We start from the raw sequence: 15,103 nt of genomic DNA, 5'->3' as shown, positions 1-15,103 counted from the left end.
TTTAAATTGTGCCCCTTTTGTTTGCATTTCTTTGGTAGAAGCCCAAAAGGGCATTACCGTTATTTTAAAAATATTAAAAAAAGTATGAGCGAAAAGTTTGGAGACAAACTATGCCCATCAAATAGAAGACTCTGGGATGTTCACTGTAAGAACCCTTGATGTTTTGTAACCTTGTAGACCCTTAAACTTGGTCACATGGCCTCCCCTAGCCGGTACTGAATAAGGCTACAAATCCAAATCCAGAGATTTTATCATATCCCCAGGTCCCTCAACTGGGAGTCACCGTGAACCCCCCCATACCTTGCTCTTCTTTCCGCATTTGCATAGAACTATATCTCATTTGTATTTCCATCTTTTTTTCAATGAATACTGTATTGGTGTATAAGTAATATATTTCGGTTGAAAGTCACTTCTGATTTCCTTCTTTATATTTCACTTTATCCATTCCTTCTCTGTGCTGAAGTATCTGTTCTGTTGCAGCCGCTCCTCTCCATGTCTTGATCGTGACAACAGCAGGTGAACTTCTGCATAATTCCTTCTCTGACCATGTGGCCTCCCCTTCTGCCCCTTTCACCATCTCCTTCTGCATATACCCCATCTCAGGATGCTTTAGTGTGAAGATACCTAGCCAGAGAAAGAGACAGATTTATATTCTCCAAAGCGTGGCCATTGCTGAATTCCCTTTTTCTATGGTGGAAAGAAAGTGGGTACTTTTTTTTCTCTCTTTGGAAATCAGGCGGGGTTGCACCAAAATTAATGTAGACCTACTGTGAAAGCCTATTTTGGCCATGGGTCTCCATTTCCGGAAATTATGCAAATTGGGTGAGCTATTCTAAAGTTCTATTAAAGGTTATGATTTTAAGTGTCACTTAGCAGGGTTTGTTAGTTGTTTTTTTTTTTTTAAGCTATATTCTAGGTGACCCAAAGGCTAAAAGTTTATTAATAGTGCCTTTCCTTGCTACTACAGCTTTAAGTGAAACCTTTTGGTATTTTGGAAATTGTGCTATAGGGTGATGCTAGTCAGTGTTCTAAAAATATCTATTCTTTATATTTCAGTAAGGTTATTTTTAAAGGTTCTTATCAGATTGCTGATGCTAGTATTTTTATTATACAGTCATGTACCATGATGCTACAGATCATCTACAGATAACACAATTTTTATTTCCCACTTTTGGAAATTTTGTATTCTTCCTTTTACTTTTTCTGAAACACACACTAAATATTATGTCTCTGTACATGAACACAGTGGATGATAAATAATTGGTGATTTTAACAAACTAGAACCAATTTTTTTCAAAGCATTTTTACATCCGTTTTTCAGTCTAAGGAATTCAGAGGATGAGGAAAGAATTAAAGGAATTACAGAGGAGAAAGAACTCATGATGTTTTCTCACATAAACCCAGAAATCAGATTTAATTTAAGGTCCTCTTGCTATGTGTATGTGGATCACTGAAGCACCCTGAAGACTTTTTTTTCCCTCTATTTTCACCCAATAACTAACTCTGAATGCTGTAATCTCCTCCCTGTCCCCACCCCATGGTCCTGGACGAATTAAAAGTAAACCTAAGGATTAGTAACTTTTGGGGTGGAGGACGTTGTCCTCAAAAAACCAGAATCATTGTTTTCTGCTGCCTCCTCTGAAAGCATGTACCTGTTTAGCTAATCAAATTGTGTATTTGCAGGCAAATCATCTGCATAATAATGGTGGACTGCTTTTGCTTTTTATTCTTTTTAAATTGTGATAACACTGTATTCTCACAATTTAGAAAAACGTCAATAAGAATTTCTATTTTGCATGATTGCTGAATTTCCTTTGGAGAGTAAGATACGCAATTAAAGCTGAGTATATTCTGTGATAAATTTTGTCTGTACAGTCTTCAGTCAGTGTTGAGTGCAATGTGTGTACATATTTTCTCCAAAACTGTTTGTTGACTGTTTTAACCATGCAGCAAAAATAATATATTTTTCTTGGAGTAAAAGCAGTTTATTTTCCAAATAAAAATTCTTACAAAGCATCTGACAGTCATGAAACATTTCAGTAGGTTTCCTAACTTGAGTTAACAGGAAATGGCACATAGAATTTTAACACCACATCACCACAGAGTTTATTTGGCCAAAGTCTCTCATTTTGTGGATGAGAAAATTAGAACTTGAAGACAGGAAGTGACTTGCTTGATGTTACAGCAACAATTCAAGACAGAGATCGATTTAATGGTAGCTGGCATCCAGGAGAGAGCATGGTACTTGCCGGATTTTGTGCTCTGTGATAATAGTACCTTTATAGCTTACTTAACTAGTGAAGTTCATAAACTAGTAAAATTTCCACTGTCACATTAAACTGCTTTAGCAAAGTTCCCAGTTCATTTTAGATATCCGATAAAAGTTAGTTTTTTTCTTTTTTAGGTATTGTATCGCACTGTAATTTTTAAGACATTTGGAACACATAAAATCATCTGGGTGTAGGGCAAGGAAAGTGATGGGAACAAGCATTTATTGAATTATTATTGAATTCTAAATGCTTTTCCCAGGCATGGTTGAATCCTCACTGCACCTCTAGTGGTGGTAATATAATGATTCTCCCTCATCGACAGACGAGGCTTCATTCTTTAAGCTCACAAACAGCAAAGCTGAGAGTTAGTCCCTACATATATCATTTCCTCTGGACGTATTTAATTACATGTTTTTACTTTAATTCCATTTATCTCCAAATGTTTGCAGGTTTGTCTTGTCTCATTTATAATCTCCTGAAGATATGAGAAAATCACATTTACTTAATTATCTCTAGTATGTGAGCTGATTCATCTCATGACTCATAGCTTCCAGCCCTGCACTTTTTCCTGTGGTACCAAAAAGTAAATGGTCTCTTAACAGTCTGTTTTTTACATCGCAGAATAACCTTACTAATTCTACCACCTATCCAAATTGTGAAACCTTCTGATATTCTGGTGTTTTTAATAGAAGTGTTCAAATGCTTACCCAGTTGTATATTATAGACTATTGGGATTGACTAGCATGTTTTATCTAAAAGACATTCCATTAGCACTTGAATCATTATTTCTCTTATTCCCTCTTATTTGAAACAAATCATTCTTTCAGTGTACAATTCTGCATATTCAGCTTTTTTGTTAGTTGTTATTCTGTAATTACATTATTTGAGTCTGATTTCTATGGAGTATTTTCTTGCTGAACTTTCTATTCATTTTGACAATGAATTTTCAGTTCTTTCCTCTAACCTTTCTGTTTCTCTCTTGACCTCTTTCTCTTTTGCTTTCCTCTCAGCCCTCCAGCTTCTGACTCTCTCTCACTGCCTCTTCCTCCTCTCCATCTCCCTTCTGCTCCTTCTACTCTCCCTTCTTCTCTGGTTAAGGACAATTCTCTTACTAAAACTTGTCACTTTTGTTAGTCTGTTAGTTCCTTTAGTTAATTGAGAAAGACACAAAGGCTTATTTTCTTTGGAAATGTGATTTTTCTTTTCTCTGAATTATGCAGATTGACACCTTGCTTTTCCCAACTTGCTGTGATTGGGTGCAGTATTTAGGTATTACTTTTCGGATCTAGAGGATGCTGAGACTCTTACAGTTAAATATATCTACTTGCAGATTTCAGTCTTTAAATTCTTTTATTTTCATTTTCCAACCATTTTTTTTTCTTCATGAAATTTTCACTCCTAATGGAATTGTTTCCTCTGTTATATTTGAACTCTTGATTTTTGGTTGCTCCCATTTTCTACCAATCATCTGTCAGGGGAAATAAACATATTGAGTCTCTCTTTTTTTCTTTTTTTCATATCGGGTCTCTTATTTGGGAGCAGGAAAAGACCTGTAGAAGAATAATGTGTAACATTGAGTGTAGTCCTTCCCAATGATTCTGCTATTTTTTGAGCTGAAATATCAGTGTAGTAATTTGAATGAGTTCTGACTGGATTGGCTGTCTAGAGACCAAACAATTAAATTACCTTCAATTTTGCTGCCTTTTCTCTTTATTAGAGATAAATATATACAACCTCTTATAACTTGCTCTTTTTGTTCTTCCATTCATTCAATTATTCAGCAATTATTTATTGACTGCGTACTATGCACTCCATGTACATTGTGCTAGGTGCTGGGGGAACATCGGAAGAACAAGGTCATAGCCAGTATGTTACTTACATGGCTCCTGTACGTGGTCATAATTCACTTATTGACCAGGAAGCAAAGTAATTTTGAGTAAGAGCTGCTTGGCAGGAACCATTACGTTTTCACTTTCAGTATCCTTAGTTCCATGCAGGGCACCCACCAATAGGAGGGTAACAAACATTGCATACTTCTCGGACATGGGAAGGGAAATTATGGAGTAAACCAGAACAAAAGAGGATTTCAAAAGGAACAGTCAGTGACACAAAATCAGAGAAAGGAATCAAACATGTAGTTATTGAAACACTGTTACAGCTAAGAACATAGCTACTGTCACTCACTTGTTTTTAGAAGATGCACCCCTAGAAGTCATTCAACATGTTCTTCTAGTTGGGGACATCTTATAGGCCATAAGTCATCACTGGAATAAATATAATGGAAATGCAATAGCATATATCATAAGTGTGAAAGCTTCCTAAATGCCTTCAAAAGGTAGAAAGACTGATAAAATTGAGTAGATGTATTATAATAATTTCTTAGGAGTTTGAGTCCCTGTTTTGTTCATCAGTGGTGACAGTAATCAAAAGATGAAAAACAGTTAGGGAAAGTCGGAAATACTGAAACGCATCTCGAGCAGCCCTGATCAAAACTCAGTGTCTTTGCCCCTAGCTTTTATAAAAATTGACATTAATAGCCTAGTCCATTCAAAACAAATAAAATGGAGAAGAAACTTTTGTATTCATCGAGAAGTGTTATCAGTTTTTTCCCATCCTTTTGAGCAATACTACCTTTTAAAAAAACTAATATAATTTTTTTAAAGAATTCCTACTTAGACTAGTAATAAGAAAAGCAACCAACCTTTTTTCATTGTGTTTTAATAAAGACCAGAAACATCCACTCTTGAGTACTAAACCATCGATTATACTCCCCAGTTTTTGCCCTATGCTAAAAACGTAGAAGGCTGCTGTGAATGGTAGTTCTAGGCCGGCTCCTGCATGCGGGAAGGATGGTGACGCTCTTCTCATGGTCTCCTTCTGCATGACGGGCTTCAGGAAGGCACTCGGCTCCTCTGCATCCATTTTTATTACTAGCAACAGGGTTTCTGTTGAATAGCATGCTTCATGAGTTCTGTGTAGTGCGATGAAGAAGATGCTAACATATTTTTCATCACTTGTCTAAAAATAACATCAATGTATTGTGTTTCTCTCCTATAACTTACTTGGATAAAATATCTTCCCAATGCTTTAAATGTTGTCATGGATGCAATATCTAGACGTGGTGAATCTGGTGTAGTTCTTGGGCTGGTTAAGCTCAAGTAGATCCGTAATACACCTGTATGTTGCTTTCCTCTTTGTTTGGCGTATAAAATCTTGCAAATGCGATGAAAATTGGGAGAGACCATAATTTAATCTGTATAAGGGTCTATACACTGTTTGTTTGTGTCTTTGTGTGTATGTGTACAACACTTGGATTGCCTGGTTTAATTTTCACTCCTTGAGGAAATGAGTACCTCCAAGACTTTAATGAGTGTTAAGACTATCAGAGTGACAAGAAGTCGAACTAAACTCTATCAGGATCCATGAAGACCATCACACAGGAGATAACATGAAAGTTTAAAACTAATCCTTTCTCTTGGTACACTTAAAACGAGGAGTCACTTGGATTATAGTTCTTTTATGCATGAACAAGTAACTTAGTAAAATAACAAAATAATAGTGCTAGAAGCCTTTACATTTCTAAATTTTTAGCTGGGATTTTCCACATTGAGATTTACTATAATTTGGGGAAAATCATGAGGCACAGATCTCTTCCATCAGCAGGAGCCCAGGGTCTCTCACTTCAAAACACAGAGTGGAGGGGATTTATAATCCCACTTCCTGCCCATCTCATCTTTGCTTCAGTTAGACCAAGATGGCAGAGAGCTTTCTTAAATAGGAAGTACATGTCAACCAGTGCTGATTCTATCTAAAACATTTAATTTTTGCTTTTCCTTCTTCATGAGAATGCAGTAAGTTAATAGCCTGCATCCTGGGTGAGATGATGTTGGAGCAGGATGTGTGAACATGAGCTTAGTCTTGGGAGAAGGTCTATGGAACTTTTTTTTAAGTCCTAGAATTATATTAAAATGGGTTGGACAAGATATAATTTTCAAAAGTCAGGTTGGATTAGTTTAGAAAAACTGCAGTTTGATCTCTCCTCTCTACTCCATCCTTACTATTTCAGCATGTGGATTTTTCAGGACACACCTAGACAGAAGCAGAGGTCTTTGCGTTTATAATGAAAGAAGACTCATCAGTGTTCATTATATAATTTTATTCCAATTCCTAAGTCAGTTGGACAGATCTTTAATTCTCAGTTTGTATTTAATATCACCGTTGTCAACAAAAACTAGCAGAATTCTTTAGGTCCAGATCAAAAGAATGCAAAGGCTAAAACAACGATACAACAGAAATAAAGGCATTAGCATAAAGTGAAAGAACTCTTAAGGACAAATAATGTGCCACCATGCAAATAAATGAAAAAGAACAAAGAATTAGGAGAAAAAAATTAACTTGACAAAGCTCGACTGTCTGCTTCCAGCATTTCAAAACGCAGCTCATCTTCTATTTTAATTTTTAGTTTCCTGGTTAGTTTTATGGTGGATGCCCGAGGTGGTGCTATGCGAGGATGCAGACACAACGGGCTCCGTATCATTATTCCACCTCGGAAATGTACTGCCCCAACTCGAGTCACCTGCCGTCTGGTCAAACGCCATAGACTGGCGACAATGCCGCCAATGGTGGAAGGAGAAGGCCTGGCCAGTCGCCTGATCGAAGTTGGACCTTCTGGTGCTCAGTTCCTTGGGTAAGGGTTTCTGCTAAACCTCCCACTTAGTCACCGATGAGCTTGTGTCCTCTACATGAGATCACTAGGATGGAATGAAACAAGGTACGTCGATAACATTATAAAAGAAGATTGGCCCCTGCAAAATTATTTAAAAAATGGGAAGTAGCACCTCAGTGCTTGACTCCAATCACATGCCTCTTATTTTAAGGCATTAATGAGTTCGACATTCAGGTGAATTACGATTCCCTCTCTTTGGATGGGACAATAGCTTCTAGGCTCCCAGTGTGAATAATCATGTTTTAACTGATGGTAGGTATTTTGTTGTTGTTGTTGTTCTTAATTCTGAGACTCACATGGTAAAGTCCTAAAGAAAAAGTATTACCCTATTCCAAACATACATTTAAAGTCCTGTGTAGTTACGAAACAGAATGATTATCTTTGGAAAGCAGCGTTGTCTTTATAAGAGATCCAAAAATGTACTCCGTCTGATGTGTCGTTTCTGTTATCAAAATTGCTATCTTGAGTCTTAAAATTATACCAACAGTCTCTGTAGTTATAGTTTTCATTAAGACAACAAAATCCAGACCAACTTCTGCCAGGCTCATTATAGCAATTTTGAGCAGGAATTGGCATTTCTTCCTTCTGTTTGTACCACTGCTATTATACATGAAGTGGTGTCTCAGTGTGCCCAGATATGACTGGCTACTGCTGAAAACCAACAAAAGGATCAAGTTTTGGAGGGGGACAAGTTTCAAAATATTTTGAAACAAATCAATTGTATTTATGTCTTATCGTATCAAGTCTTTGTGCTCAAAAATTGGGAGAAAATCCTACTAATCATGAACTCTTTGCCAGAGTCGTTTGGGGGAGAGGATTTGCTTTAGAACTTGGGGAAACGTTCTAAAGCCTTGTAATTTGGAGCAAATGATTAGCAGGTTGCTGCAAATTATGTTCACACCTGAAAAGGGGTGTCTGTATTCCCCAATTATAGAAGCCACCTCCCTTGTCCTCCTAAATGACCAGAGACTTAGAAGGAGCCTGTGAAGTTCTGGGTTGCATCGGAAATGCCAGTATGGTTGGAGTAATTGCCCAACGATCCCTTTCATCTTCTGTACCAGGCCCTTTCCCCTCCCTTATGCCCACATAGTTTTAGGCTTTTTACTAAACTTCCCATCTGTTGAGGAATATCCATGAAAACATCTGCCCTCTCTACAGAGTCAGAGTTTTTATTATATTCCCAACAGCTTTGTCTTTCCTGTGGAGCACATTTTTTGTTTATTTTTTTTGGCTCGTGCCCTGGCAGTGAACGTAACTAGGGACAGATCCAACAACACCCAAGTGTCTCCTTCCACGCGCCTCCATTGTACACTCTGGGTCTCAGTTCCTTGCTCTTTGTGACCAATGGAGGGGGCAGAACCAAACGCAGTGTGAAACCAAACTTCACCCTGTTGATCAGCCGGTGACGCCGGGGTTCTGTGGAAAACAATACCTGAAGCTTACTTATGTTCTTTCTTTCACTGCTGCTTTGGATGTACTCAGTAAACTTCACCTGCCAACGGCTCCTCCCCCACTTAATGAGGGAGAAAGTTTGGTCAGCCGCATCCTTCAGCTGGGGCCTCCTGGAACCAAATTCCTTGGGTAGGAGTGACTTAAAACAAATCGATGGCTGCTGGCCCCCATTCTTCTCCTCCTTCTGCAATATGATTTCTCTTTTTGTCATTGTACCCATGACATGTCCCTCCCTATGATTTAAATTCTGTATAACCTATCTTGAGTGGACCATTTCTGACCCTTGTGGTATGTGACTTTTTATTTTTGAGTGATGTTTTTTATATCTTTTCCCTTAAAGTGCTGTGACCTTCATTTTCGTTTAAAGCATGAGATCTGCCTAGTTGTACTCTGTGCTAGTTATGATGTTGTGATAATAAATTCGAAGTCTGTATCAAAGCAACCTGGACTGAAAAATCAAAAGCCTCTATAAATTTTGAAAGTGAATGCGACCTAAAAACTTCAGGGCTGTGCATGTTCTGGATCCTGAGTCTAATAGGCATGGGACACAACTGGGCTGTCTGCTGAGGTGCTCAGTTAGGGCCACACTGTGTACACATGCCTATTATTTTCTTGAATGAAAAAAAAAAAAAAGCAAAAAACCATGAGTGCATGTCTCTTTAGTTCCTGAGTAGTTAACTTTCCTGACATCTTTTCATTTACAACACATCAAATTATGCAACATTTGAGCCATTTTCCTTCTCAAACCATTTTGTCATCTGCACCTTGTAGAAAATGTTTTAGGAGACTGGCACACATCATGGATATGCATGCACATTTCTTTTGGTTAAATGTGTTATACTTACATTGATCAAAGGAGAAGTTCCAGAATGCCACATGCACTCACAGGGAAACATTATTTGGCTTAAGGTAGCAGCATGTCCCTAAGGATTGGTGCCCCCAAGGTGGAGTGCTACTGTGTGACCATCTCCTAGCCAGTGGGCTCTGGAGGACAGCCTGCTATGCCCCATCCCGAGAAAGAGAACAATTCCAGGTCACTTTGCAACAGACAGAGTCAAGGTGCTTGTCTTGCTGTTGGTTAGCTCTTGTCCACACTGAATGTTCTGCCTTGCTGTGTCAGGCCTGTGATCGTGGAGATCCCCCATTTTGCTGCCCTTCGAGGAAAGGAGCGGGAACTGGTGGTCCTGCGCAGTGAGAACGGGGACAGCTGGAAAGAGCATTACTGTGAATACACTGAAGATGAGTTGAATGAAATCCTTAATGGCATGGATGAAGGTACTTCGTATTAAGGATTTTAAAAGAATTCTAAAGAGGAAGAATTTAAATGATCTGTTTCTTTCTGATGACCTAGGGTGGTGTGTATGTGTATGGGGCAGGGAGGGGAAGGAGCCTTGGGTATGTGTGGTCTTTGTGTTATTTTAGTGCATTAGAGGATAATATGATTTCCTTTTAAAACTTTTTATTAAGGAGATAACGAAAATTAAGTTCACTCAGACTTCTACATGTAATTCAAGCAAGGCATCAGCCAGGGTAGAATTTCATATACATACCTACACATAGAGTTAAGAATTTTTTTTTTCCCCCCCATTGGGACTTTGATCTCTGAAAATCCCAAATCCAGCTTGCGCCATCTAGCCACAGGTTGAAATATCTCAGTGTGACTGAAGGGATTTGGCTCATTGTCTGGCCTCCTTAGGCTGCACAAAAATTTAGTTCCAGTCCTAATACCAGGAGATGGGTTTCACTTTGTTTTTTTTTTAAAAAAGATTTATTTATTTATTTGAGAGAGAGAGAGTATGGGAGAGAGAATGAACGAATAGTGAGCAGGGGCAGAGGCAGAGGAAGAAGCAGACTCCCTATGTGGGGAGCTGGGAACCCTATGTGGGGTTCCATCCCAGGACTGTAGGATCATGACCTGAGCTGAAGGCACGTGCTTCACTGTCTGAGCCACCCAGGCACCCCATGGTTCCACTTTAAGTAACTACACAAATAGGGCAAGTTCTTTGCCTAAGCGCCAAGAGCGGTACAGAACTGGACACACAGTGGTCTGGCAATTTGTCAAGTTTACCAGGCTTGTAGACTATAGCCAGAAGCTTCAGGTGTGGCTTCCGAATAGTAAGTGTAGCTGAACAGCAGCCACTTTAGTATTTGTTTCTGCATCCTGCTGAGGTGGAATAAAGTGGAATAACCCAAGAGGTTGATGGAAAATTATGCCCTCTAGATGCATATGTCAGTCCTTTACAAGGAGGATTGAAAGATCAGACTTCTTCCTGATAAAGCTTGTTCCATGCAGTATTTAGCTGTTTCTGTTTCTTGGAGCCATTTCCTTTGTCTGCATTTAGGTTTAGGATACTTTCCTCTGAGATATACTGTCATTAACACTGCCACAAGCACTGGCGTCTTGTCCTTCACTGAGTACTCGTATAACTCTCCATAGGTGTATAAAACCTGTTTTAAAACAAAGGATCAGATTTTTATATTTTTATGTCTCTGTGCTTGAAAATACATTCTTTTGTATGTATGTGCTAGTGTTTGCCAGTCCACAACTCTCCTGAAAATTCAGTGATCCCCTTAGTGCAAATTTTCTGCCTTTTAAACTAGTCCGATTTTCGTATTGCCCTAGATATCTACACTAATGCAATTTACAAAGAGCCCATTATCCTATCTTTCTGACAGTAGATGATATTTTTGGTAAGTTAATGGTTTCAGAGGAATACTCAAACCCTGAATTCATAATCACTGATTTTTTTTTTTAAACATCTGACTTTTTCAGAGACAGCCATCTCACTAGAATAAACACACAAACACAAACCTTACCCTTAAAGGACAGATTTTTATCCCTGTACTCTTGCCCTGAGAACTGAAAGGGCCGTTTCTTCTTAAAACCACAGTAACTGGGTTTTGAGCTAACTTTGAAATTTGCGAAGAAAAGGAATCCAAAAGCCATTTCCTCTCCCTCACGTGAAGCAAGAATAGGACAGATTTGTTTCCATTCCAGGTTTGCCCTCAAAACCCTTCATTTACAGAGGGTGCTGGGCCCTGCACTACTGCTTCTGGAACTGGATGCTTTTCTTTTCACAGTGCCCTGGAAAGACCTAGTTTCCACAGACAAATAAAACGTGCAGACTAAATGATGATAGGTCTTGAAAGACTGGAGGTTTTTTTTTTTTTTTGCTGGTGTGTGTGTGTGTTTCTTTGTTTTGTTTTCTGGTGTTGTTAGGATAGATACTCTTGCTTTTTAAAAATTTTCCTATTATTGAAAAAAAAAAGGTGTTTTGCTTCTTTGCTTGTTTACTATTAACTGTGCCCCGGAGTTTGCTAGAACGGTTTTGGAAGGAAATCTTTGCTATATGAAGATGGGTCATTTCTTGTCTCAGTGCTGGATAGCCCAGAAGACCTAGAAAAGAAGCGAATCTGCCGCATCATCACCCGTGACTTCCCACAGTATTTTGCGGTGGTATCGCGCATCAAACAGGACAGCAACCTGATTGGCCCAGAGGGAGGCGTGCTGAGCAGCACCGTGGTGCCGCAGGTGCAGGCCGTCTTCCCAGAGGGGGCGCTGACCAAGAGGATCCGTGTGGGCTTACAGGTATGCTCGTGTTGGATAGGAGTTAACCTAACATGGATTTTTACCCTAGTGATTCAAAGTCAGCTGGGAAATGTGGTGATTCAAAGTCAGGTGGGAAATACATGGTTAATGTGTCAAATGATCCACAGGTGAGCAACAGCTTCCCTTAGAGATGGGAGGTCTCCTAAAGTTTTATATGAGGGCTTAGTACTAAACTTACAGTTGCTGTGTTTGAAGTCACCAGACTGATTTCTGAGCTAAGAAACAATGCATTGAATAAGAAATTTGACATAGATATCAACATATTGATATATATTGGTATCAATATATATCAATACATATTGATATTCTGTGCTATTTTCTTTCTTTTGAAAAGGCTCAACCTATGCACAGTGAGCTGGTTAAGAAGATTCTAGGCAACAAAGCTACCTTCAGCCCTATAGTCACTTTGGAACCTAGAAGAAGAAAATTTCACAAGCCAATTACCATGACCATTCCTGTCCCCAAAGCTTCAAGTGATGTCATGTTGAATGGTTTTGGGGGAGATGCACCAACCTTAAGATTACTATGCAGCATAACAGGTGAGTCACATAAGACTCTGATAGTAGAAAGTTCTGAAAGAAGAAGCAGATTGTTGTAAATATTAAATTACCTTTGTCATTAGATACCTGTAAGGTTATATGCATTAATTCAGGAAAAGCATTCTAGTTTACTAGGCAAGTGAAAGATGAAAGAAAATGAACTAATATTTATCAGATATAACTTGTATGCCAAACTATTAGAAATTTTATATGCATTGGCATTTTAGTCTTTACAGTGTCTCTATGAGGAAGTGTTAACCCTATGCATTGAAAAGGAAACCAAGGCTGAGAGAAGTTTTATAACTTGCCTGGTATCATACCATAAATATTCAGCAGAGTTGGAATTCAAACCCAGATTTACGTACCTCAAGGCCTAAGGTTTACACCTTCATGTAAGACTTCACCTTATATTTTCCATGTAAGACTTCATCTTATATGAAAAATAAATAGCATCTTGAATAATTGTACTCCGAAGTTCAGGCATCTGTCTAGGAATGGGTTTGTCTTTATCATTGATCCGTTGAACTAACTTAGGAAAAATAAAGGTTTTTAATAATTAACTGAATTTTGGTCTTTTCAGTTAGAAATTGCAGTAGCTTTTGGACAACTACCACACTGTAGAAAGACATTCCTAGAACGCTGGTTTTTTTCTGCTCAATATTATCACCATAAATGCTGAGAGGAAAAAATCCACACAAATAACCTGTGTCAGGACTACATTATTGGACTGATAATTTCCCTATTTAACAAAAACTACGTTGTGTTGGCATTCAGTAAATATACTATTGTCAATAGGGATAATCAACATCCCTGGCTGTTTAGGTATTGTTAGCATTTTTTTTTTTTCATTTCTCCTCCATATGGAAAGGAATGTTTACCCTAATTTTGCTCTCTAATTCTACCTTCTTACTAGTGTTTGTTTTTTTTTTTTCTGTACTTATGATAGCAAACCATTGACACCTTATCCCGTAAGTTTAATAATATGACAAGGTTTTAAAATGCACAGACTACAATGAGTATAAAGGGAAATCTTATGCTTTATTTTCATTTTCCCAGTTACCCATTTGTGGTTGTTATCAGCATTCCTGGGTGTCATTCCCATACCTTTTGTTCCATGCATATACGATTAACCTTTCTATAATGTGCAACATGATGGCATGGAAGCAAAAGAAATAAGACTGAAAAATGTCTGTGACACACCTGCCCTTGTAAGTGATCAAATGAAGATACCACCTGGGCCTAGACACCATCGAATCTTGTTATTCCAGCCATAGATCCTCAGATGGGGTTGTACGAAACATGTCCTTACATTTATTTGTTAATTTAAAAAAACATGTTAACCACAGTGCTCAGATTTTTGTGTTTTGCTCTGTTATATGGTTCTGCTAAGAATTCCTATTTTAGAGGCCTGCTAGAATAAGTTTCCATGAACTTTCTCTGATAACACATTTCCTTCTTTAGGGAATTTTAGTGTTGCAGTTTATTCTCATCTCGAACATACATTCCTCCTACAGTGCCTTAAGACTATTTTATCCTTATCTATGCCAAGGTAATTTCCCAGTCGAATGAAAGTGCATGTCCGCCTCCATGGTGATCTTTCTGTGCACAGAGGCCATCCTTCAGCACTCATTCATTTGTTCCCTCACCTTGCAGGATTACTGAGCTCTTAATACTTTCCAAGCATTTTTTTTTTTTTTTTTTTGCCAACCTTGCACTGCAAATTGAGAAGAAATTTTATTTCTTAAAAATAATTCCAGAAAATATGAAGTTCAGGAACAAAAGATTATTTGGATTTTTTGTTATTTTAGCAAAGTATTAACTCCTTGGTTGATAGAAGTTGCTTTAAAATCATCAGCTGTTACAATTTAAAATGACCTTCAAAGCCTAGCATTACAATAAAAGCTTCAAAATATCAGTCAGATCTTAAAAATAGAGAACAAACTGCGGGTTGCTGGAGGGGAGGTGGGATTGGGGGATGGGCTAGGTAGGTGATGGGTGTTAAGAAGGGCACTTGTGATGAGCACTGGATGTTGTATGTAAGTGATGAATCACTAAATTCTAGATTTGAGGCTAATACTACACTATGTGTTAACTATATAGAATTTAAATAAAAACTTGAAACATTAAAAAAAAAAAAGAAAGTTAGAGAGTGGAACATTTAGTAGGTAATCTGAGGCAGTTATTCAAAGAACCTCCCTTAAATGAAGTTCCTTTGAAGGTAGTATTCCCTGTTTGTTTTCAGTGTGTCATTTTTTAGCGTGTGGTTTTTAGACATGTTGTTCCCAATATGTCATTCTGAGGGGTGGATAGGATGACATGGGTGAACACAGCCAGAACCACAAAGACTTTATTTTACAATTCAGAGTCTGGAGTTTTGCCTGATTTTTTTAAATGATCATATTATTTCAGGTGGAACCACTCCTGCACAATGGGAAGATATTACAGGAACTACGCCCTTAACATTTGTCAATGAATGTGTTTCCTTTACAACCAATGTGTCTGCCAG

At 38.2% G+C, this 15,103-nt stretch overlaps 1 protein-coding gene across 50 annotated transcripts in view; it reads left to right on the top strand.

Annotated features, from left to right (window-relative positions):
- The window catches only part of ANK2 (ankyrin 2), a 655,140-nt gene that overhangs the window by 599,429 nt on the left and 40,608 nt on the right, over positions 1 to 15,103 (top strand). For 19 of the 50 annotated variants that reach the window (XM_044224180.1, XM_044224185.1, XM_044224179.1 and 16 more), the window contains 7 exons: positions 481 to 516; positions 6,733 to 6,957; positions 8,479 to 8,577; positions 9,569 to 9,723; positions 11,826 to 12,037; positions 12,393 to 12,597; positions 15,007 to 15,103. In XM_044224180.1, coding sequence (XP_044080115.1) covers positions 481 to 516; positions 6,733 to 6,957; positions 8,479 to 8,577; positions 9,569 to 9,723; positions 11,826 to 12,037; positions 12,393 to 12,597; positions 15,007 to 15,103 — 1,029 coding nt within the window. The remainder of the gene's footprint in view (positions 1 to 480; positions 517 to 6,732; positions 6,958 to 8,478; positions 8,578 to 9,568; positions 9,724 to 11,825; positions 12,038 to 12,392; positions 12,598 to 15,006) is intronic. The other 31 variants (XM_044224181.1, XM_044224207.1, XM_044224208.1 and 28 more) reach the window with 3 other exon arrangements.

The sequence above is a fragment of the Neovison vison genome, chromosome 11, assembly GCF_020171115.1.
Source record: "Neovison vison isolate M4711 chromosome 11, ASM_NN_V1, whole genome shotgun sequence".
Classification (NCBI taxonomy): domain Eukaryota; kingdom Metazoa; phylum Chordata; class Mammalia; order Carnivora; family Mustelidae; genus Neogale; species Neogale vison.
This window is presented reverse-complemented; position numbering and strand designations above follow the sequence as displayed.